This window comes from Salvia hispanica, chromosome 5, assembly GCF_023119035.1.
Source record: "Salvia hispanica cultivar TCC Black 2014 chromosome 5, UniMelb_Shisp_WGS_1.0, whole genome shotgun sequence".
In the NCBI taxonomy this organism is placed as follows: Eukaryota; Viridiplantae; Streptophyta; class Magnoliopsida; order Lamiales; family Lamiaceae; genus Salvia; species Salvia hispanica.
Genome location: NC_062969.1, coordinates 39,027,429 through 39,051,130, shown reverse-complemented (window position 1 = coordinate 39,051,130; position 23,702 = coordinate 39,027,429). Strand labels below are relative to the sequence as shown.

Genomic DNA, 23,702 nt, shown 5'->3' with positions numbered 1-23,702 from the left:
AATAGGGTGAATTATTATTGAATCATCTCACCCTATCTGAATTTGAACATGTTGAAGATTTATTTTGTCGTGTTTGTAATAGCAAACATTTTGCGGCCATTTGATGTTCATGGTTGCATCTTCCGTACTAAGAAGTGCAACGTTCATGTCTTAAATCTTCTCCCGAAACATTCCCTACCTCTGACGGTGCATTGTGCATCTCACGATGACGATTTTTGTGATTCAAATTAAATTACTCCACAATTAAATAATCCATCTTCATAGTTTCTCACTCTTTTATCTTTTTGCTCATCTATAACGGTCCAAAGGAAAAATGCAGTTGTATGCAATATCTCAATTAACGTCCAATGAAGATTTCCATTAAAGAGTATACCCCCTTTAAGGTCGTCGAAAAATCTTAGTGGGCCCAGAGGGAACTTTTCTCCACGTGTCAATCCCAACGGTGCATACTTGGCACTCATATTGGCACGATGGTAATGGATTCATTTTGTACTCGTCAACAAAGTGGTTTTCTTATGAAAACCCTAACCACCTTTAATAGGCTGTCGTTCCGCTCACACTAAATCCAAAATTCCCAACTGCAAGTTGATCTTTTAAGGTAGTTTGCCGAGGAGAAGGGAGCATGATATAGTTACGTGTGACTGGATTGCACAAGATAAGATCATCATGATTGATGCCACGTAGAAAGATCAAACCATTAATTAGTTGAATGATGGATTGACTCATCAAAGGGGAGTTCGAAGTTGAACACTACGTCCTCATCAGAATTGCAGCATCCGCATTCGAACATGATCGGTTAAATTTAAAGATAGTACCATGATAAACTCGATCATAATAACTTAGATTAGGGCTGGCAATTTTTGATCCGACACTAATCCGCACGAAAACGAAGTTAACCCGACACGAACCGCACATTTAGAATTTGGGTCCTTATAAGGTCGACCCAATAAGAACCCGAAAATTTTGGGTTGGGTTAGGTCGGATTTGGGTCGGGTTGGATTATCCGTTAAGAAAAAAAAATTATTTTTATTATTTTTATTAATTAAAATAATATCTTAAATTTAAATTTTAATTATTTTTATTAATTAAAAAATATTATATTTTAATTGTATTAATAAAAATATGATTAATACTATTATTAATTATTTTTTTATGATAAAAAAATATTACTGCATACTTAAATTTTATTAAAAAATAATTATTTAAATTATTTTAACTTTATTATTTAGATTCAATTTTAATATACTTCAATCTTATTATTTGGACTCAAAAATTATTTAAACTAATTATTTTAATTTTGTAATATCTTATTTTACCGTGTAATATCAAATTTTAATTATATAATATCATATGTCGGTCGTTATCGTATAGCGTTGAACTATATTGTAATTTACTATCGTTAAAAAATGACCGATATTTTTTTGGATGACACGAAATCCGCACGAATCCAACATGACTGATATTTTTTTGGATGACACGAAATCCGCACGAATCCAACACGAATCTGTTGGGTTGTACCTGATAAGAACCAGGATGATTTCGGGTTAGGTTGGGTTGGGACCCGATATGGTTGGGTCGATATTGGGTTGACCCGATAGCGACCCAATCCGCACGATTTGCTAGCTCTAACTTAGATGTACGACATTAATTACCATATCGCTAGACAACATACATTAGCGCAACTAATTTAATAAACATACTAATAATTTATTCATCAATTTGTTTTTCATCAGAATATAGCAAGAAAATTAAAGCGACACCAGATCATAAATAAAACCAAGAAGCTACAAATAATATATTAGCATAAGAGGTACACTCTCTCAAGTTCCTCTCCATTTATGCATTTCACAATCAGACATGAAAGAAACTACAAAGTCAAAACTCAAAATGACCATGCATTCTCCATAGCAAAACTCTTGAGAGAGACAAAGCTCGGGGCATACACGAATGTAGAGGGGAACGGTGCACGATACTCTCGAGACACAATGTCGTAGTCAAAAGTTTTTGTTTTATTGGAATAGTAGAATAGCGTGCCATCCTCGCATTCCATCAAGACGTCGCCATTTTCGAAAATTCTAATCGGCCAAACATCAACAATAGGAAGCCTATCAACATCAGGGATGACAAATATCTTTGTCCAACTGTGCTCATTTTCCTCCATCAACCAGATTATAATGCACCCATCAGTGGTTGAAATATCGCTTACACAAAGGCAATCACGCAAAACACAGAGGGACCTACCTGTACTACTAGGAAGAGGAGGTGCAGGGAAGGTGCTAAAAAGATCCGTTTCAAGATCAAAGCAACAAATCCATTCACCAGAGCCTCTTCTTGTTTCCTTGGCGGTCCAATGAAGATTCCCATTCACGAGTACCTCTCCAACATCGTCACATAACCTGAGCGAGTCACCAAAGGGAACTTTTCTCCACGATCCAGTTCCAACCGTGGATACTTGGCACCCATATTTGCACTCCTCCTCCAATGATTTTTCACCGGAAATCCTAACCACCTTATATTTTCTGGTCATTCTACTCACTCCAAATCCAAAATTCTCGATGTTAATCTTGACATTTAGGGTGGTTTGTCGTGGACAAGGGAGCATGATATAGTCACGTGTGATCGGATTGCACAGGATAAGATCACCAAAAGCAAATTCTTTTAGAAAGAACAAACCATTGACTGAACTACGAATTATTTCATCGAAAGGGAGTTTGAAGCTGAAGGTCACGTCCAAACGATGCTCCTCATCAAGCTCTTCCACAATTTCAACCATTTTGAATGACCGTGAGCGTGTTTCAACTGCAAACCCCGGGACTGATCTCGATAGATGTAAATTCACAAATTCAGGAGTAGCGAGCAGACCGCGCCATGGCTTACAAACACACTTGCACGCCATTGCTTCTCGAGTCGGGACTCTTGAGAGGATATCTAATACGATTTCTGATGGAAGATATTTGAAGAAATCTTCGCCCATTTTGGAATTACCCGCAGTTTTTATCATCTCTCAGCTTAATTACACCTTCATCATTAAAATTGAATTTAGTAAATTTGGTTTGGCTTATAACAAATTTGAAACAGAATTGCAAATCGGTTTCATGTTATAATTATATATACACAAAAATCTGGAGCAACAGAATCTTAAAATCATAGCATCAAAAATGCAGGATTACAGCAAAATTGAATCTACTAAAACCCTAATTTAACAGGACAGAATGCATCAAAAATTATTAAGGCCTAAAAAAGCAAAACAATTTATGGCGAAATCTCAAAAACAAGGGCATGTAGCTAGAAAACGAGCTAAAATAGAGAGATTGAAAAGTGGTGAGTGATGAATAAGAAAATTCATTTACCTTCCGATGGAAATGCGGTGGAGACGGCGGATCTTCAGAGTGGCGCCGCTGAGGTCGAAATGTGTTTTGAGATTTGAAATAATAAATGTGTCTGACCATGTTAAGAAAGTGATTGTATTTAAGTGGTTTTTTTTCAGAGAATCAATTGTGGACCCACTTAAACGTCAAACCCCTGACATAGAAGTTTAGAAATACTTACTAAATAAAATAAGAGAGATTAAAATAACCTTGTCCTCGAGGTTTGAGCCGAGTTCACGAAAGTATAGTGCGATTGATACCATCATGCTTGGATATCGGAATACTCTTTCTGATATCCATGATGACTTGTACGGTTTTTGGAGGACAGTGACGAGTAGGGTTATATCTAAGACCGCAGCGGAAATACTTTCCTGCAACCAAATGCTATTTGTACTCGTCATGTGTGACCATATAAATCCAGTAGTGAGTTTATCTCACGAGAGCGAACGGTATCATTGCCTGAGAGTTTGAAACCACACTTATGTCGGCCCTCACAATCCAATCAAGGGTATTTGTATCGTCGAACAAAGGAAAATGCATTGTTGATGGAATACCAGTTGTGAGAACACGATAGGAAGCATCTGCATTCGAGACTAGATCACCGGGTATGTGCATCATAGACTCATATATGCCGGTGTAGTCTCCTCAAGTTGGAAGAACATCAAGCCACCTGTCACATATTATGTACTCGTAATAATGATGACTATTCGCCGGTCTTTTAACTGCAACATTAAATTTAAAGGTTATATTATGATGACGGACTCGATCATAATAACTTAGATATCTGATATTAACTACCATATCGCGCGATAGACCAACACGCGTAATTCTTTTCAATTGATGATGTTCATACTTCTAGATGGTTAGATTTGCCCCAGTGCAAACAAAGGATAAAATATTAATAGTAACATTCCATATATGATATTTCTTTGCATCACATATGGCTGTAATTAATTTAGTCCTAATCCCCAATCCATTCCACAAATATAATTTGGTAAATTTGGTTTGGCTAATAATAATTTTTGCAAAGTACTAAATCATTTTAGGTTATATATATTCAAAATTTTGCAGCAATAAAATATTTACTATACATTATACTATCAAAATATAGAAACACGAATCCCATTGATACTATTACAAAATCGAATCTAAGCCTAAAACCCTAATTGATAAGAAATTGAATTCAAAAAATTATGTAGTGTGTGCGGTACATGGAATTGGAATTAGAATTCTACGGAATTGAATTTGAAAGATTTGAATTATAATTCAATTCCAAATCTTTTGTTTGGTAAAATGATAATCGATGAGAAATTGAATACAAAAAAAATATGCAGTATGTGTATGTGTGTATGTCTGTGATGGTATGTGTTATGTGTGTGGGCAGGTGTGTGTGTGGGCGGTGCGTGTATGTGTGCAGGAATGTGTAGGTGTGTGTCGTGTGTGTGTGTGTATTTGCAGGGGTGTGTGTGTGTGTGTGTGTGACGGTGTGCGCAGTGCGTGTGTGTGTGTGCAGGGGTGTGTGTGCAGGTGTAAGTGTGTGTGGTGTGTGTGCAGGTGTGAGTGTGTGTGTGTATGTGCAGGTGTGTGTGTGTGTTTGTGTGTGTGTGTGTGTGTGTGCGGGTGTGTGCAGGTGTGAGTGTGTGTGTATGTGCGGGGGTGTGTTTGTGTGTGTGTGTGTGCAGGGGTGTGGGGTGTGTGTGTGTGTGTGTGCAGGTGTGTGTGTGTGTGTGTGTGCGGTGTGTGTGTGTGTGTGTGTGTGTGTGTGTGTGTGTGCGCGTGCGGGGTGTGGGTGTGTGTGTGTGTGTGTGTGCAGGTGTGTGTGTGTGTGTATGTGCAGGTGTGTGTGTATATGTGCAGGGGTGTGTGTGTGTAGCAATGTGAAAGTGCAATTTTATTACTACTTGAAATTCCAATTATCTACTCCTCATTTGGAATTCAAATTGTGGATTTGAGCGGAATTGAAATTGTAATTCAATTCCAAATCCAAATATTTTGTGGTACCAAACATTGAATTTGGAATTGGAAGCTCCAATTCCAATTCCGCATGTTCAATTCCGTGATACCGAACCGAGCCTAACACATTCCACAAGATTGAATTTATCAAAATCATTATGGCCTAAAACAAGATCTACAAGAAGCAAAATGCATGGATACTATAATCTTGCAACAATGCGAAAAAATGATAAAATAAGCATCAATTTACTACCAAATAAGTTAGCACAATATTTTATTCTGAGTATCGGTCAGGCTGACCCGAGAAAAAACAAGCCCAATCTGGAATTTTGTTCACACATTCGAATTATACTCATTGGACCGGACCAACACTTCATGTGAAGCCCATTTATTAGGATCAAATCATACTACTAAATTCAATTTTTCTTAAAATTTATACTAAGTATATACTCCTATTAAATAAAAAATAAAAATAATGGAAGAACAAAATTTAGAATATGTGTATTTATAGATGAAAATATAAAATAAATAAAATTGGTCGAGGACGTCGGTTGGTCTCAATTGGGCCAAATCCAATAACAAATTTTGATAGACTAGCTTAATTGAGAAAACTATCAATATTATTAATTGTACAATCAAAATTTAAAGAATTAACCAAACAAGCAAACTAAATTTATCTCAATTTTCCTTTTTTCTCATCTGACACCTTATGCTGAGTTGGCACATTTAATGATAAGATGATGGGAGTAATACAATATCCAGATTTGTATTGAATTAATGTGAAATTAGATTATTTAGCATCTAAATATTTCGAATTGTGATAAATTTTAGAAATAAATAACTCATTTTCGCTTATATAATGAAGCCAATAGGGTGAATTATTGAATCATCTCACCTATCTAATTTGAACATGTTGAAGATTTATTTTGTTGTGTTTGTAATAGCAAACATTTTGCAGCCATTCGATGTTCATGGCTGCATCTTCCGTACTAAGAAGCGCAACGTTCATATCTTAAATCTTCTCCCGAAAAATTCCCTGCCTCTGACGGTACATTGTGCATCTCACGATGACGATTTTGGCTTTCATAATATTACTGAAGGTCAAGACTATCACTGGAGTTTCTGCCCTAATATTTGGGGTACTACTTTCTTTAATTGTCAGTTTTCGTGGGCTCCGAAGCAAATTTCTCTCTATGTTTATAAGGGTGATCAATCCACTCTTCAAAAATCACTAAATGTATGGGCGGCAAAGAGTGATGGTATTTACTTTGCAAACGATCTCTCACAGTCGTCTTTGAAGCAATATGTCACATGGTAGCTTTACTAGTGATTAATTTGTACTCTAATAAATCTTATACTATTATTCATCTTAGATTTTTAGTACTTATTTGAATACTCATTAACGAGAGTTTATTTAGCATTATTTGTCGTATTACTAGTGATTAATTTGTATTCTAATAAATCTTATACTATTATTCATCTTTGATTTTTAGTACTTATTTGAATACTCATTAACGAGAGTTTATTTAGCATTATTTGTCGTATTACTAGTGATTAATTTGTATTCCTGTATATCCTGTTTCTTGCTCAACACATTTGAATACTCCAATATTAATTATTTTGTTTGAGGCTTTGCATAGCCTTCTTGATAAAGATATGAAGAAGAAAAAGAAGGAAAAAAGAAGGCTTATAGCAAAAGCTCCATTGATATCATTGTTTCTAATAGATTTTCATGAACAAAACATTGAACAACTGCCTTCTCCAAACTAAGCAAAAAAGGAAGGCAAGAAACAATGTTCAGAGAGTTACAAGACAATCCTACAAAAGAGGCATACGGTTTAACGACTATCATAGTAATCAAACTACAGTCATAACTCAAAATGAGCTAACATTCTCCATCACAAAACTCTTTAGCGAGAGAAAGCTTGAGGCATACATGGTCGTAGGGGTGTAAGTATCACGATCCTCTCGAACCACAACGTTATAGTCAAAAGTTTTCGACTTGTTGGAGTAGTAGAGTAGGTTTCCAAAATCCGATTCCATGAAGACATCACCATTTTCGAAAGCTCTTATTGGCCAAACATAATTATAATGATCACGTCTACCAAACTCACGGATAAAGTCCTTGTCCCAAATCCCCTTATCTTCAACCAAAAACCAGATTAAAATGCTCCTATCGTCTGAAAAATCGCTTAAACCGAGGCAATCCCTGAAAAAACAGAGTGACCTACCAAAGAGAAAATTTATACCGATAGGAGGAGGTGCAGAAAAGACGCTAAAAAGTTCTGTTTGAAGATCAAAGCGAAGAACCCATCTACAAGAGAAATTTGTTGTTTTGTCGACCATCCAATGAAGATTTCCATCCAGAAGCACCCCTCGAACGTCTTTATATAACTTAAGCGAGCTATCAATGCTACCAGAGGGAACTTTTCTCCACGATCCGGTTCCAACATTGTATACTTGGCACTCAATTCTGTACTCCTCATGTAGTGGTTTTTCACCGAAAAGCCTAACCACCTTATATTGGCCGGTCATCTTGCTCACTCCAAATCCAAAATTCTCAACCGCAAGCTGATCTTTTGAGGTAGTTTGTCGAGGAGAAGGGAGCTTGATATAGTCACGTGTGATTGGATTGCACTGGATAAGATCATCACGGTCGACACCACTTAGAAAGATCAAACCATTGGCTGAACTATGCATTGGCACATCAAAAGGGAGTTCGAAGTTGAAGGCTACAATTGCACGATGCTCATCATCAAAGTGGAGGCCAAGTTCATCCACAAACTCAATCACGTCGTATGACCTTGAGCGTGTTTCAACAACGATGCCAGGGACTGGTCTAGAAATATGGGAATTCACAAACTCGGGGGTAGCGAGAAGACCAAGCCATGGCTTACAAACACACTTGCAGACCGCAGCTGCTCGAGTGGGGAGTCTTGAGAGGATATTTACTACGATTTCCGATGGTAGATATTCGAAGAAATCTTGATCCATTTTGGAATTATCAGCAGTTTTCATCTCTGAACTTAATAACACCTTCATCATTAACAAAAAATGAAAACAGAGCAACATCAAAATATTATTGTGATCAAAGTAGCACACTTGCAAGTGTCATTTACAGCATCTTCGAAATCCTAATATTACAAAATTGAATTTTAGGCATAATCCCTAATTCACAAAAAAAATCTTAAGGCTAATAACAAATTTTGCAGAAACCAAAGTTATACTACTAAATTGGTTTTAGGTTAATATATATGCAAAAATTGAGTAGAGAATTACAAATCCTAATAATACGATTACAAAATTGAATATAAAATTGAGTATAAAACAAGATCTACAAGATCAAAATACATGGATACTACATTCTAAGAATAACGCCAAAAAAATGAGTAAATTAAGCATCAATTGACTGCAAAATCCAAAAAAACAAAGGCATTGTAGAGAGAAACAGAGAGATTGAAAACTATGGAGTGTAAAATAAGAAAGCTGACTGTAATGATTCACCAACGGGGGAATGCGGTGGAGACGGCGGATCTTCAGAGTGGCGCCGCCGCAGTCGCCCAAATGCAAATGTGAAGTATTCGAAAAATAGTCACAATTTTTGCGCAAAATGCGAAGGGTCGTTCATAAATACTAGGTATTATAGAAAAATAAATAAATTTTGATGTTAGTACATAATACCATCTTCATCACTAAAACTACAACTAACACAATTTTGATAATATTTAAATTTTTTAAATTCTTAATTTTTGGAACTTTACAGTTGAACCTCGATCAAGAAAATAATTACATGTTCGTACTTACTTATATAATATTTTAAAAATTCATAATTAATATTTTCTATATTTCTCTATAAAATATTAGAATTTTTAGTTCAATTCACTATATATAATAAATTAAAATTTAATAGTATATGATAATATTAATACTAACTAAATGTACGATTTTAATTTTTTTTTAAAATTACTCCCTCTGTCCCAGATAATTCGTCTCAATTTTCCATTTCGATCCGTCTCACATAATTTGTCCCACTTCACTTTTACCATTTTTGGTAATGGACCTCATATTCCACTAACTCTTTCCTACTCACATTTTATATAAAACTAGTATATAAAGGTAGAACTCACGTTCCACTAACTTTTTCAACGCACTTTCCATTACAATTCTTAAAACCCGTGCCCGGTCAAAGTGACCCGAATTATCCGGGACGGAGGGAGTATAATTCTTATTTTAATTTTTTACTTTCCAAAATTTTACTTTATTTAAAATTCTTAAAATTTGAAACTTAAGAAGAACGCATGTAAAAAGTTTCAGAGTGTACAAATAAGAAAAAAGGAAAGAGAAAAAAAACAATGAGTATGATATAGAATAAGTTGACTTAATATTTGCACTATCAACAAATTAGCAAGTAAATCCAAGGACAATTAATTCAAAAGGCAAGAAACTGAATTTTGAAAAGAAGTTCATAAAAATAACATTAGGGCATATTAGTCCTGATATATAATTATGGAATAAAAATATAAAGGTAGTATGAGTACCCAAAACATAATTTCAAGGTCAAAAAAGGTTATACCGTTAATGGATCGTTGCCTTTAAGATTTAATACTTGATCTGATTAATTAATTGAATATATATGAAACAAGAATTGCACTATCTGAATCTAAGATATGTGTTAAAATTATAGTTAAAAATTAATAAATGATTTATTTTCGTATATATAACGAAATCAATAGGTGAATTGTTGAATTATCTCACCCTCTCTCAATTTCAACATGTTCAAGATTCACTTGGTTGTTTTTGTAATAGCAATCATTTTGCAGCCATTTGCATCACATGGATGTTACTTGGAACTACGCGAGGATAATTGGGTTCGTATTGTGAATCTTCTCCCAAAAAATTCCAAACCTTTGAGGTTGCACTGTGCAGTCGGTGATGACGATTTAGGATTTCACAATATTATTGTAGGTCAAGAATTTAAATGGAATTTCTGCCCTAATATTTTTGGTACTACTTTATACTTCTGTCACTTTTGGTGGGATACGAAACAAATAGCTTTTGATGTTTACAAGAGTGAAGATCCTAATATTACTAAGTCTTTCAATGTGTTTGCAATGAAGAGCGATGGTATTTATTTGGCACACGATAACTCCGAATCATCTTTGAAGAAATATATTTCGTGGCGGTAGCTTTAATCGAATTGTATTTCTATTAGTAACGAGAATTTGTCTGCAATATTACTAGTGGTTAAATTGTATTCCAATTTATTGTCATGCACATTTGAATACTCCAATATTTATTTACTTTGATGCGAATTTAAAATGGTCCATGGAATTCAAAGAAATGAAGAAGATTGCAAAAAATGAATGCTAAGGCAAATTTCGTTAAGACAAACAACATTGCTAAGACAATCAACATTGCTTTGCTTGCCCATTAAATGATATCATATATTAAGGTTGAACTCAAATCTAAAAAGTATAAAGACAAGTGTAAATAAGTTGTAGGACTATAATCACTAAGAAAATGGCTAAGATATTTTTAATGGGATTAAAAAAGTTAATTATTTTTTTAAAAATACCACACAAGCTTTAAAAAGTGACATACTTTCAAAAAATTTCAACACGTGTAATTTTTTCTCCATTTTTTACGTCCTAAAAATACTTAAAAAGTTTTTTTATAGTGAATGCTCCTAAAATTTAAATTGAATAATTTAATTTTTATATAAATCAATATTTTAGGTCCTAATTTTGTATTGGGCCTAGCCCGTCGTCTGTGTGCCTATTTATATGCAAGTACGGCGCATAACTCTGTAATCTGAAAACACTCTGAATAATATCGGTTCTCCGTTCGCAACATTGGTGAACCACGTAAATCTGTGTCTTCTTTCCGTTTCTGTTTATCTCAATTATACAATTGCTCTATTCTATCACAACAAACTTATAAAAATGAGTGAACTACAAAAATAGTCCCTGGACTATGCGTTTATCTCGCCAGACAACCCTGGACTTTAAAAATATCCCCAGACAACCCTGGACTAAGCGTTTATTTCAAAATTGGTCCTTTTTCACTGTTTCGTACCGAAACTACCCTTTTAAAGGTTTGGGCAATTTCGGTAGTTCAAAAATTTGACTTTTTTCAGATGTTAGTACATTAATTGATTGTTGCAGGCTGTCTCATCTATTAAATACCCTTCTCATTCTCTCTCTCACCTTCTCTCCTCCATCTCTCTTCTCTTCTTCTTCTTCTTCCCCTTCCTTCTGCAAAAGTCGACGCAAAATCTCGACTTCAAATGGAATGTTGCGAAAAAAGGACAAGGTTTATTTTCAGTGGTGTTATCCGAATTGTGTGGATTTTGACTTGGTTGGGCAAATTTGGATAATTTAAGCAAGTAGGTTTGATAGATAGATTGCAGTTCGTGAGTTTTGGGGAAATTTGTGATTCGCTTGAATTTTATTTGATTATTTCAAAAAAATCCATTGTCTGTTTTCTTGCTTTTCCATCCGTCACCCTTGTAAGATGTGAGTTGGTGGATTTGAATCCATTAATATCAAGACAAGACAGTGCCTTTTTTTGGATGAATTCTCAAATTTGTAAGTAAGTTGGTACTTGGTAATAATTTTTAGTAAAATTTTAATATTTTCATAAGTATTAGTAGTATATTTCAAAATGAAAACAACAATGGGTTAATGAAATTACCAAGACTACATAAAATTATCCTTTTTCACTGTTTCGTACCGAAACTACCCTTTTAAAGGTTTGGGCAATTTCGGTAGTTCAAAAATTTGACTTTTTTCAGATGTTAGTACATTAATTGATTGTTGCAGGCTGTCTCATCTATTAAATACCCTTCTCATTCTCTCTCTCACCTTCTCTCCTCCATCTCTCTTCTCTTCTTCTTCTTCTTCCCCTTCCTTCTGCAAAAGTCGACGCAAAATCTCGACTTCAAATGGAATGTTGCGAAAAAAGGACAAGGTTTATTTTCAGTGGTGTTATCCGAATTGTGTGGATTTTGACTTGGTTGGGCAAATTTGGATAATTTAAGCAAGTAGGTTTGATAGATAGATTGCAGTTCGTGAGTTTTGGGGAAATTTGTGATTCGCTTGAATTTTATTTGATTATTTCAAAAAAATCCATTGTCTGTTTTCTTGCTTTTCCATCCGTCACCCTTGTAAGATGTGAGTTGGTGGATTTGAATCCATTAATATCAAGACAAGACAGTGCCTTTTTTTGGATGAATTCTCAAATTTGTAAGTAAGTTGGTACTTGGTAATAATTTTTAGTAAAATTTTAATATTTTCATAAGTATTAGTAGTATATTTCAAAATGAAAACAACAATGGGTTAATGAAATTACCAAGACTACATAAAATTAAACCGGCCATTTTCAAAAGCCTAAAATGTACAGTACTCTGCCAGGAACTACATCTGATATTTCTTTGAAACCCAATATGATATTATTTTTTGGACTACATCTGATATTACTATCAGGTATAGGTATCCAATATGAAATTATTTTATGTTTATTTCGCCGTATACTAGATATGTTATTATTTCAGTAACTTTTCTTAGTACTCCTTATTTCAACAAGATTCATTTCATATTCTTTTCATACCCATCGAAGAAAACTCATTCAACAATGGTTAATTTTATTGTCAAATTTAGAAATAAATTATTCAAATCACAATTTCTGAAACAACATTGAAACTTAAAAAACTAATACTCTGTACTTAGAACACACAAATCAAAATCAAAGTACATTGATTTGAACACTACAATTCTTCGGCAAGTTCATGCGCTACTACAATCTTCACCAAACTTTTTTCCCACAAACTACAATCTACTTGTCACAACCAGTCTCGCCTCCTCCATCACACGAATTTGTAACAGATAGCGAAGACATGAAGGCAAAGAATTGAGTCAAGATTTTGCGTCGACTTTTCTGAAGGAAGGAAGGAAGGGGAGGAAGAAGAAGGGAAGAGAGATGGAGGAGAGAAGGCGAGAGAGAGAATGAGAGGATTATTTAATAGATGAGAGAAGTATGAGAGAGAGAGATAAAAAATCAGACAACCTGCACAATCAATTAATGTGCTGACATGCTGAAAAAGTCAAATTTTGGAAATGACGAATTACCCAAACCCCTAAAAGGGTATTTTCGGTACAAAACAGTGAAAAAGGACCAATTTTGAGATAAACGCTTAGTCCAGGGTTGTCTGGAGATATTTTTAAAGTCCAGGGTTGTCTGACGAGATAAACGCATAGTCCAGTCTATAAAAATTTATGGAATTCTTTAAAATCAAAACCATGAAGTCAATAAAGAATTCCTCAAAGAGTCAATTCCAAAGAGCAGACATGAGCAGTAAGTTACGCCACTGCCTTCTCCAAACTATCAACACGCAACCGTTTGACCGAAGGAACGTGTTTCAACCATCACTCACCGCACACCAACTATTATTGAGTAAAGACAATTGAATGCAAAACTAAAAAGAACCAAGAAGAAAAAGAAAGACAAGAACTGCAATTTAAATGAAAGAAAATACTAACTAGCAACATCAATGCAAGTCTTCATTATGAAATCCTAATATTACAATATTGAATTTAGGCCTAATCCCTAATCCATTCCACAAAAAATAATTTGGTACATTTGGCATGTATAACAACAATTTCTGCAAAGCACAATACCAAATGGTTTTAGGCCTAATCCCAAGAAACTAACTAGTAATACTATTATCTTGGCAAAAGAGGTAGCATTCATGCATTTCACCATCACACATGAAAGAAACTACAGAGTCACAACTCAAAATGAGCTTACATTCTCCGTCGCAAAACTCTTGAGAGAGACAAAGCTCGGGGCATACATGATCGTAGAGGTGAACGGTTCACGACCGTCTAGAGACATGATCTCGCAGTCAAACTTTCTCCTCTTGTGGGAGTAGAAGAATATCATGCCATCGTCCCATTCTATCAATGCATCGCCATTTTTTAAAATTATAATCGGCCAAACATTACCTAAACCAGCAGATCGTTCAAGTCCGGTGATGAAAAATATCTTTGTCCAACTGTTGTCATCTCCCTTCAACATCCATATTATAACATGCCCATCATTTGGATTGTCGTTCTCATCGCGCCCATTGTGTGAAATGTCGCTTACACAAAGGCAACCCCTCAAAACACAGAGTGACCTACCGTAGAGAAAATCTCTACCACGAGGAGGAGGTGCAGCGAAGGTGCTAAAAAGTTCCATTTCAAGATCAAAGCAAGAAATCCATCTACAAAAGCCTCTTGTTGTTTTCGCTACCATCCAATAAAGATTTCCATTTAGATGTACCCCTCCAATGTCGTCACAAACCCTGAGCGGCTTACCAAAGGGAACATTTCTCCACGATCCGGTTCCAACTGTGTAGACTTGGCAAGAATTTCTGAAACCCTCTCGTCGTTGTGGTGTTTCAGCGAAAATCCTGACCACCTTATATTGTCCAGTCGTTCCACTCACTCCAAATCCAAAATTATCCATGGCATTCGGAACTTTTGGAGAGGTTTGTTGAGGAAAAGGGAGCTTGAGATAGTCACGTGTGACTGGATTGCACAGGATAAGATCATCATTACGATCAAATTCTCTTAGAAAGATCAAACCATTAGCAGAACTACGAATTGGTCCACCAAAAGGGAGACGGAAGTTGAAGGTTACGTCCCAACGATGCTCCTTATCAAAATCATTAGGCATACTATGAATTGGTCCATCAAAACAGAGTAAGAAGAGGTAGTCTACACCACATGGAATTGGTTCATCAAAGTTGAGGTCAAGCTCGTCCCCAAATTCAATGATATCGTAACACTTTGAGTGTGTTTCAATAGCAATGGTCGGGACTGATCTAGACATATGCAAATTCACAAACTCAGGAGTAGTGAGCATACCGAGCCATGGCTTACAAACACACTTGCAGGCCATAGCTGCTCGAGTGGGGAGTCTTGAGAAGATATTTAATACGATGATTTCTGACGGTAGATATTTGAAGAAATCTTCACCCATTTTGGAATTATCAGCAGTTTTCATCTCTCAACTTAATAACACCCTTCATCATTCACAAAAAAGTGAAGTCAGAGCAGCAACAGCTAAATATTAATCTGGTTTTGCAAGTGTGATTTACAACATCAAAATGTAGGTCTCTATAAAAACAGAATTTAGGCAAATTTGATGACATACTAAATTTTGCAGAAAGTGAAGTAGATATTATGTAATACTAAATCGGTTTTAGGTTACAATTATACATAAACAAAAATCTGCAGCAACAAAGTATTAACATTATAAAATATTAACATTATAACATCAAAATGCAGGATTACAACAAAATTGGATAAAACCCTAACGCATTCCAAGATATTTAACTCAACAAATTTATTAGCGCTAAAACAAAATCTACAACAAGCAAAATACAAGGATCCTGTAGTTTTACAAAAAAAGAGTAAAATAATGTTCAATTTGCAGCGAAATCCCAAAAACAAAGGTATAGCAGATAGGAAATGAGCTAAAAACAGAGCAATAGAAAGTGAGGAGTGTTGGATAAGAAAGTTCATTCACCTTCTGGTGGAAAATGTGGTGGAGACGGCGGTTGGTGAGAGCGGCGCCGCTGCAGTCGTCTCCGTGTGTGAAAAAATGGTTCGAAATGTTTTGAGATTTTAAACAACGCTTTTTCCGCCACTTTAAATGAAAAAAAAAAAATGAATTTTTTTATAGATAAATGCTTTCTAAATATGACGCAAATTTTAATAAATATGACGCGAAATTTAATATAGACTTTTGTTATGGGTATAAAAAAGGGGGAGTTGAAGAAGTTGTATAGAATTATCCAAAATATAATTTCAAAGTCAAACAGGATATGCCGTTTGTGGATGGTTGCCTTTTAAGATTTAATACTTGATCTAATTAAATATACCACCAGCGAATTAAAAAGTATTTTCATTGTTGGTATTACCACCAAATAATATACTATTGGTTAATTTGTTTTTTAAATATACCATCAGCGAATTAAAAAGTAATATTTTCATTGTTGGTATCATAAAGATTTAAATTGAATAATTTTATTTATATATAAATCAGTATTGCTCACCGACCCAAACTATTATCGAGTAAAGATATTTGAACCCAAAACTAACAAGAACCAAGCGAAAAAAAGAAGTCAAGAACTGTAATTTAACTTAAAGAAAACAATATTCGAAGAGGTCCAAGACGATCCTACAAAAGAGGCCTACGGTTTAAAACCAATCATAACGATCAAACTACAGTCACAACTCAAAATGAGCTAACATTCTCCATCACAAAACTCTTGAGCGAGAGAAAGCTTGAGGCATACATAGTCGTAAGGGTGTAAGTTTTCGACTTGTTGTAGTAGTAGAATAGATCTCCATCAAAAGTTCCCGAAGTGTTGGAGTAGTAGAATAGATCTCCATCTGCTTCAACGAAGGCATCACCGTTTTCGAAAACTCTTATTGGCCAAACATGAAGATAATGATCAAAGTAATAACCAAATCCGGGGATGATAATTAGTTCCTTTACGAAACACTGATCATCTTCATTCATCAACCAGATTACAATACTCCCAGTCCCATCATCTGAAAGATCGCTTACACAGAGGCAATCCCTCAAAACACAGAGTGTCTTACCAAAGAGAACATCTGGATAGAAATAAGGAGGTGTAGGAAAGGAGCTATAAACTTCTGTTTCAAGATCAAAGCAAGAAATCCATCTACCAGAGCCATTTGTTGCTTTCTCGACCGTCCAATAAAGATTTCCATTCAGAAATACCCCTCCAACCGTTTCATATAACCAGAGCGAGCTATCAGGGGGGACTTTTCTCCACGATCCGGTTCCTACAGTGTATACTTGACACTCATTTTTGTACTCCTTCTGTAGTGATGTGCCACCGAAAATCCTAACGACCTTATATTGGCCGGTCATCCTGCTCACTCCAAATCCAAAAGTCTCCACATAAATCAGATCTTTTGGGGAAGTTTGCCGAGGACAAGGGAGCTTGATATAATCATTTGTGATTGGATTGCACAGGATAAGATCATCATGGTCGTCGCCACATAGAAAGATCAAACCATTAGCTGAACTATGCATTGGCTCATCAAAAGGGAGTTCGAAGTAGAAGTCTACATTCAAACGATGCTGCTCATCAAAGTTGAGGTCAATTTCATCCACAAATTGAATGACGTTGTATGTCTTTGCGTGTGTTTCAACAGCAAGGCCCGGGACTGATCTAGATATATGGGAATTCACAAACTCAGGGGTAGCAAGAAGAACAAGCCATGGCTTACAAACACACTTGCAGGCCATAGCGTCTAGAGTGTGGAGTCTTGAGAGGATATCTACTATGATTTCTGATGGTAGGTATTGGAAGAAATCTTCGCCCATTTTGGAATTACCCGCAGTTTATTAACCCCTTGATCACTAGTAAAAAAAGTAAAACAGAGCAACACCAAAATATTAATCTGACGTAGAATACTAAAAATCGGTTTTAGTTTTAGGTTATGTATATACACAAATTTGCAGCAACAAAATATTTACACAAATCCTGATGATACAATTGAAAATTTGAATTTAAGCCTAAAACCCTAACGCATTCCACAAGATTGAGTTCATGAAATTAATTATGGCCTAAAAACAATACATGAATGCTCTATTCTTACAACAACGCCAGAAAATGAGTAAAATAAGCATAAATTTACACCAAAAAGAAGGGCATATTAGCTAGAAAATGAGCTCAATCAGAGATATCGAAAACAATCGAGTGCTGAATAAGAAAGTGCGTTCACCTTCCGGCGGAGACGGGGTTGCTTCAGAGTGGCGCCGCTGAAGTCGAAATGTGATGACATTTTTTTAGTAATAAATATATCTGACAATTTTTAAGAGGAAGAATCGAAGACAAAAAAAAATGTGATTCAAGTGTTTTGATAAAGAAAACAGTTGAATATATGGTGGAGCGAAAAATTAAAAACTCCTGCCTGATCTTTCATTTTCGCACATCTTTTATTTTCGCACGTAAATGATAAGAGTACTTGATCTTTATTTTATATAATTTTTGGTACATATAAATTATATATTTGATATCTGATGCAATTTTCACTCCAAAATACCCTTTAAACAAATTCATTTTTCCATTTATGTTATAAAAGATATTTTGGGCATTGACAAAACTAGTATCAAAAGTGATATTATAATATCTTCTCTCATTCTCCTCACTCTTTATACTATTATTATTAATCAATATTAATATTATTATTTTGATGTTAAAAATTAATAATTAATTTAATTTTTAATATCATTTAAATATACTTAATAATAATTATAGTTATAATTATAATTAATTAATATATTAATATTATTGTATAATATTAAAAACTAGCAGTAATGAATAAATAATAATAATTATTTTATATTAAATTAATAACTAATCAATATAATCTTCATCAAAATTTAAAATTGTGAATTGTATTTATAATGATAAAGAGTTGAATAATTTTAGTTAGGTGTTTCAACCCTAAAATGAGTATAGATAATTTAATTAAAAATATTCAACCATTTAATTAATTTAAACAATTAATTTAATTAGGTGTTTTGGTATTGATTTATATTATGGATGCAATTAGATATATGTATAAAACACTAAAAAGAAAGAAGAAAAAGAATAGAAAAGAAAAAAAGAGGAAACATAAACTAAGGAGAAAAAAAGAAAGAAGAAGGGAAGATAAAATACTAAAAAGAAAGAAAAATATGAAGAAAAAAAAAGAAGGATAAACTAAAGAAGAAAAAAAGAAATAAGAAAGGAGGAAAAAAAATTCACATATTTGGTTCTATTCAATTGAAATTTCCAAAAATATCATCCATAACAAAAAAATCACATGTTTGGTATCTAGGTTATTTTGTCATGAGATACCAAAAATGATATAAAATAAAGATCAAGTCCATTTATGTGCGAAATTGAAAGATCAAGTACCATGTAGGTTCACTCAAAATTAAAAATACATAATCGTGTATTGACACATAATAAGATAAGATTAAAAATGTTAATATTTGCCAAAAAATGAAATTGATTTATCTTCCTCGAGAAGTCTAAATATATGACATACGATTCAATTAATTACTTACTCTGTTCCTGAAAATTTATCACTTATTTTCTTTTTTGTTTGTCTCTAAGAATTTTTCATCTTTCACTTTTATCATTTTTGGCAATGAACCTTACATTTCACTAACTCATTCTCACTACTCACTCTGTCCCTGAAAATTTATCACTTATTTTCTTTTTTGTTTGTCTCTAAGAATTTGTCACCTTTCACTTATATCATTTTTGGCAATGAACCTTACATTTCACTAACTCATTCTCACTCACATTTTATTTTAAAATTAATATATAATAGTAGGACTCATATGTCACTAACTTTTTCAACCCACTTTTTATTATATTTCTTAAAATTCATGTCGTATCAAATAGCGATGAATTTTGGGGAACAGAGGGAGTATTTAGTTAAGAAAAAAGAGAATTTTTGTATGAACATGATACGGTCAATAAAGCTGCCGCATACAACAAACAAGCTAAGTATCATATTCTAAACAATAATTATAACTATTCAACTTCGATTATTGCAAACCGAATTTATTTCATTATTTGTACAAGTCTCATTTAGATTGATAAGATTTGAACCAATAATAGTAAAGTGATTATTAATCGTAATTAGTGGCCCATGTGTAGCTTTTGGTAGCTTTTTCCTTCAATAAATTCATGCTAATGCACCAAACATGCAAATTAAGGAACTCGTGTATTGATAGTTAGATATATACACATAATGGCATAGGTATACGCACACACACAATGACACAAACATATATATGCGTATGTTTAATAAATGTATTATTTCATTTTTTGTTTTGAAGTTTCATTCTCATTGAAATTATGTAAGTTCAATTATGTATTGTTCTTTTATAATGAAATTATTTATTTTATTTATATAATATTATTTTAACAAGAATTTTTTTTTTTTGAAAGTAATGTGATTACTATTAAGTGCTTAAGATTTAATTGCCCTTATGCACGTATGGATGTAGAAAGATAAGCACTTGGATAGATTAGTGCTTAAGATTAGATATGTAGCCTAGATACGTAAGAGCATCCGCAGCGGTGGCGTCCGTCCGTGCCAGCGGCACAGTGCTGCTCTTAGCTAAGAGCGCGTCCGTGCCGCTGAGCAGCCCTACGTGGCGTATTCTTATTGGCCAACGGCTAAATTCGATTTTTTTTTTTTTTTTTTTTTAAATTCGAAATTTATTTAAAAAAATGTTTTTAAATAAAAAAAAATATTTTTCCACTTCCCAAAAAATTATATCCGTTTTCTACCCACTTTTAATTTATTTTTCAATTTTTTTCCCCCAAAATTCACATTTTCATCTATAAATACCCTCACTTCAACACAAAAAATTCCCGTAACATTTTAATTATAGGAATTTTTAATTTGTAGGATTTTAATTATGTACTATTTTTTTATTTTCTAGAATTTTAATTATGTATTTTTATGTTTTAGGATTTTAATTATGTAATTTTTATTTTTTAGGATTTTAATTATGTAATTTTTATTTTTTAATATATTTTTTATAATGTAAAAATGTTTTAGTAATTGAAATATTTAAATTGAATAATAGAATAGTGGGACCCTTGAGCTTGTCCTTAGCTAAGAGCACGGATGTGGGTGTTGTGCTCTTAGCTAAGGACAAGGAGTAAAGTGGGTCCGGGCCCACCTCCGTGCTCTTAGCTAAGAGCACGTGGGGATGCTCTAATGCTCTTAATCTTTTGTAAATTAAATACTACTCTCTCCGTTCCAAGATAAGTGACTTGTATTCCTTTTTGGGGTGTCCCACTATAAGTGACCTATTTCCATTTTTAGCAAAAAGTCATCTCTCTTACTTTATTCTCCACATACTTTATTCTCTCTTCTCTCCTTTACTTTTCCCTCTCTCATACTTTACTCTCTCCACTTTAACTTATTTAAATACCATTCCTTAAATCCCATGTCAAAAAAAGTAGGTCACTTATCTTGGGACGGAGGGAGTAGTTCACATTGAAAATTGATGACCATAGGTAAGGGTAAGAGTGTAAGAGTACCATATGTCTCGTCACGTGATCGTGCCTCCATTACACCAAAATCTAAAATCCAATAAATACACGTATAAATTTAAAAAACTAATATCACACTTATTCCTATATGAGACAAAAAAAATTGAGAAACAATATTTGACGTACAAGAAATTATATACACGTACGGTTTAATTCTTTCATAATTACGAATATTCAACACTCTTTTGCGTGTTTAATACTTTCATAAATATAGTACTACTCAAATTATTAGATAATTCTCAACTCTTGACATGACATTTCCGACTAACCTATTCTCGGCCCCCCCATGCAAAAACAAATCCTCAATAAAAATCATCCACATTTTATATGTATATATAAATCCCTAGTTTAATTCTTCATCATCATTCCTAAAAATTCTCTAAAAGCAAAAACAAATTAAAAAATGAAAAAGTTTAAAAATTACTCTACCATGGTTTCGTTTTCTTCTTATTCTTCATCTTCGTCGTTCAGAACTCTAATCTTCATTGCTCTCCTTCTCATTAATACATGGAGTTCTTGCATTGCGACTAGGCCGGGGGCCATCTTGATTGTGAAGGAGAGTGATCATTCTTCAATGGCTTCAAATTATTTTCAAGAAAAGGCAAAGCGACGCAGTGAGGAGTTGTACTTTGCTGCTTCCAAAAGGTGTACCCATCACCACTCTTTACCTCAAGATTGAAAATATATAGAGGATGATATCCTTGTTTAAACTTATTTTTTCAAAAACATCACACATGGGTGATATCATAATTCATATATAGGGTCTTAATTGGAAATGTAATAAAGCTTGGATTTGAGCTTGTTGTAGTGGAATATTTATAATTATTTTTCGTAGTCAAAGCGTTCGTGTCGTTAGCTATCTACTTGATGGATATATAGGTCAAATTAATTTGTTGTTTATTTTTTTGGGATACATGAAATTTGGTTATTGCAGTTGTGGATTGCCTGTTAATTCCAACTTATGGGCCATATAATTCTATTTACTAGAATAGGCCCAAACTTCCCATATAGATTTTTCTTTTAATAAGTTTCCATATATTGCATTATAAATATATCGTATATTTATGAGATTCTCTACCTTATAGGCAGAAGTTATGCTTGAGTAAATGAATCGATATTGGTGTTTTTATGATTTTCCATTCAAAATAACACTGGTTATTAAACGTACGAGGATTATTTATAGTACGCCGCTAGAGAAAAAAACTGCAAAATCATTTGTGCTGAAAGCTGCTGACGTCATTAGATAACTATTGGAGTACTAATTTTTGTGTTTCGGTCCGTCACCTAGAGTCACATTTCTTAGCGGCACTAGTTTTAAGAAATATTAAGAAAAATGAGTGAGAAAAAAGTTTGTGGCATAAGATTCACACTCATATATATTAGTTTTAAACTAAATGTGAGTAGAATAAGTTATAAGTTGAAGGTAAGACCTTATTATCATTTATAGTAAAAGTGAATCGGAACTCCTATTCACGGGCTAAAATGGAAAAACGTGACTCCTATTAGCGGAGAAAGGAGTATATATATCAAAACACTAATTCTAGGATTTAGTAAAGACGTTTCCCTCTAACTAATAAATCAAAGTTTCAAGGCAAAAGAATGGGACTGGAGCGCACCGGGCCTGGCGAGTTGGAAGTGGCGGTGGAGAGGCCCGAGATGCGCTCGGCGACGCTGGAGAGGCCTGAGGCCACACGCACAGTTGTGAGCACAATGCCAGACCCCAACTCCATTTTAAAAAAAATATAATTTTTTTGCATGTCTAAACTCCACATTATTTTCATTCCTTCTGTATTATTCCTACGAATTTTTCAAAGTACAATTTCTCACATTTTAAATTTTTAAGAATTGCAATTTTTGAATTTTTAGGATTTATAATTTTTTATTTTTTAGGGTTTGTAATTTTTTTTAAAAAATTCAGCGTTGTAATTTATAATTTCTGAAGAATAATGATTTTTTTAAAATTTAATTGTTTAACGTTTTCAATTTTAAAGAGTCGTTTGATTGGTGGGATATGCCCAAGGTAGGGCCCAATCAAGATTTAGATCCATGTTATGGAACAAATTGATTTTACTTAATATGTATGATAAACTAGTTAAATAATTAATTATTAGTGACATGTGTTTGATAAGGAATATTTATATGAAGTAAATAATACTTTCTCCATCCCTAAAAATTTATCACCTATTTTTATTTCCGTTCATCCCTAAAATTGTCATCTTTCACTT

At 33.8% G+C, this 23,702-nt stretch overlaps 4 protein-coding genes across 4 annotated transcripts; all 4 read right to left on the bottom strand.

Moving 5' to 3' along the window:
- Positions 1-1,882: 1,882 nt before the first annotated feature.
- LOC125190022 (F-box protein At3g07870-like) lies at positions 1,883-2,896 on the bottom strand. The gene has a single exon (XM_048087222.1). It carries the CDS (start codon positions 2,894-2,896, stop codon positions 1,883-1,885), a length of 1,014 nt encoding a protein of 337 aa, XP_047943179.1.
- Positions 2,897-6,995: 4,099 nt separating this feature from the next.
- LOC125187646 (F-box protein CPR1-like) lies at positions 6,996-8,904 on the bottom strand. Its single transcript, XM_048084275.1, has 2 exons — positions 8,826-8,904; positions 6,996-8,357 (listed from the first exon to the last, which is right to left on the bottom strand). Exon 2 carries the CDS (start codon positions 8,337-8,339, stop codon positions 7,197-7,199), a length of 1,143 nt encoding a protein of 380 aa, XP_047940232.1. The 5' UTR covers positions 8,340-8,357; positions 8,826-8,904; the 3' UTR covers positions 6,996-7,196.
- A 4,959-nt stretch (positions 8,905-13,863) lies between these two features.
- Positions 13,864-15,979, bottom strand: LOC125191126 (F-box protein At3g07870-like). The gene is made up of 2 exons (XM_048088598.1): positions 15,894-15,979; positions 13,864-15,387 (listed from the first exon to the last, which is right to left on the bottom strand). The coding sequence occupies exon 2, from the start codon at positions 15,366-15,368 to the stop codon at positions 14,112-14,114; it is 1,257 nt and encodes a 418-aa protein (XP_047944555.1). The 5' UTR covers positions 15,369-15,387; positions 15,894-15,979; the 3' UTR covers positions 13,864-14,111.
- Positions 15,980-16,491: 512 nt separating this feature from the next.
- LOC125186173 (putative F-box/kelch-repeat protein At1g12170) lies at positions 16,492-18,179 on the bottom strand. Its single transcript, XM_048082515.1, has 2 exons — positions 18,131-18,179; positions 16,492-17,765 (listed from the first exon to the last, which is right to left on the bottom strand). The coding sequence occupies exon 2, from the start codon at positions 17,727-17,729 to the stop codon at positions 16,605-16,607; it is 1,125 nt and encodes a 374-aa protein (XP_047938472.1). The 5' UTR covers positions 17,730-17,765; positions 18,131-18,179; the 3' UTR covers positions 16,492-16,604.
- Between the last annotated feature and the right edge of the window lie 5,523 nt (positions 18,180-23,702).

Excerpts from the sequence above, each read along its gene's own strand:
- LOC125187646 (XM_048084275.1), bottom strand. The coding sequence starts at position 8,339 with ATGAAAACTGCTGATAATTCCAAAATGGATCAAGATTTCTTCGAATAT.
- LOC125190022 (XM_048087222.1), bottom strand. The coding sequence starts at position 2,896 with ATGGCGTGCAAGTGTGTTTGTAAGCCATGGCGCGGTCTGCTCGCTACT.
- LOC125191126 (XM_048088598.1), bottom strand. The coding sequence starts at position 15,368 with ATGAAAACTGCTGATAATTCCAAAATGGGTGAAGATTTCTTCAAATAT.
- LOC125186173 (XM_048082515.1), bottom strand. The coding sequence starts at position 17,729 with ATGGGCGAAGATTTCTTCCAATACCTACCATCAGAAATCATAGTAGAT.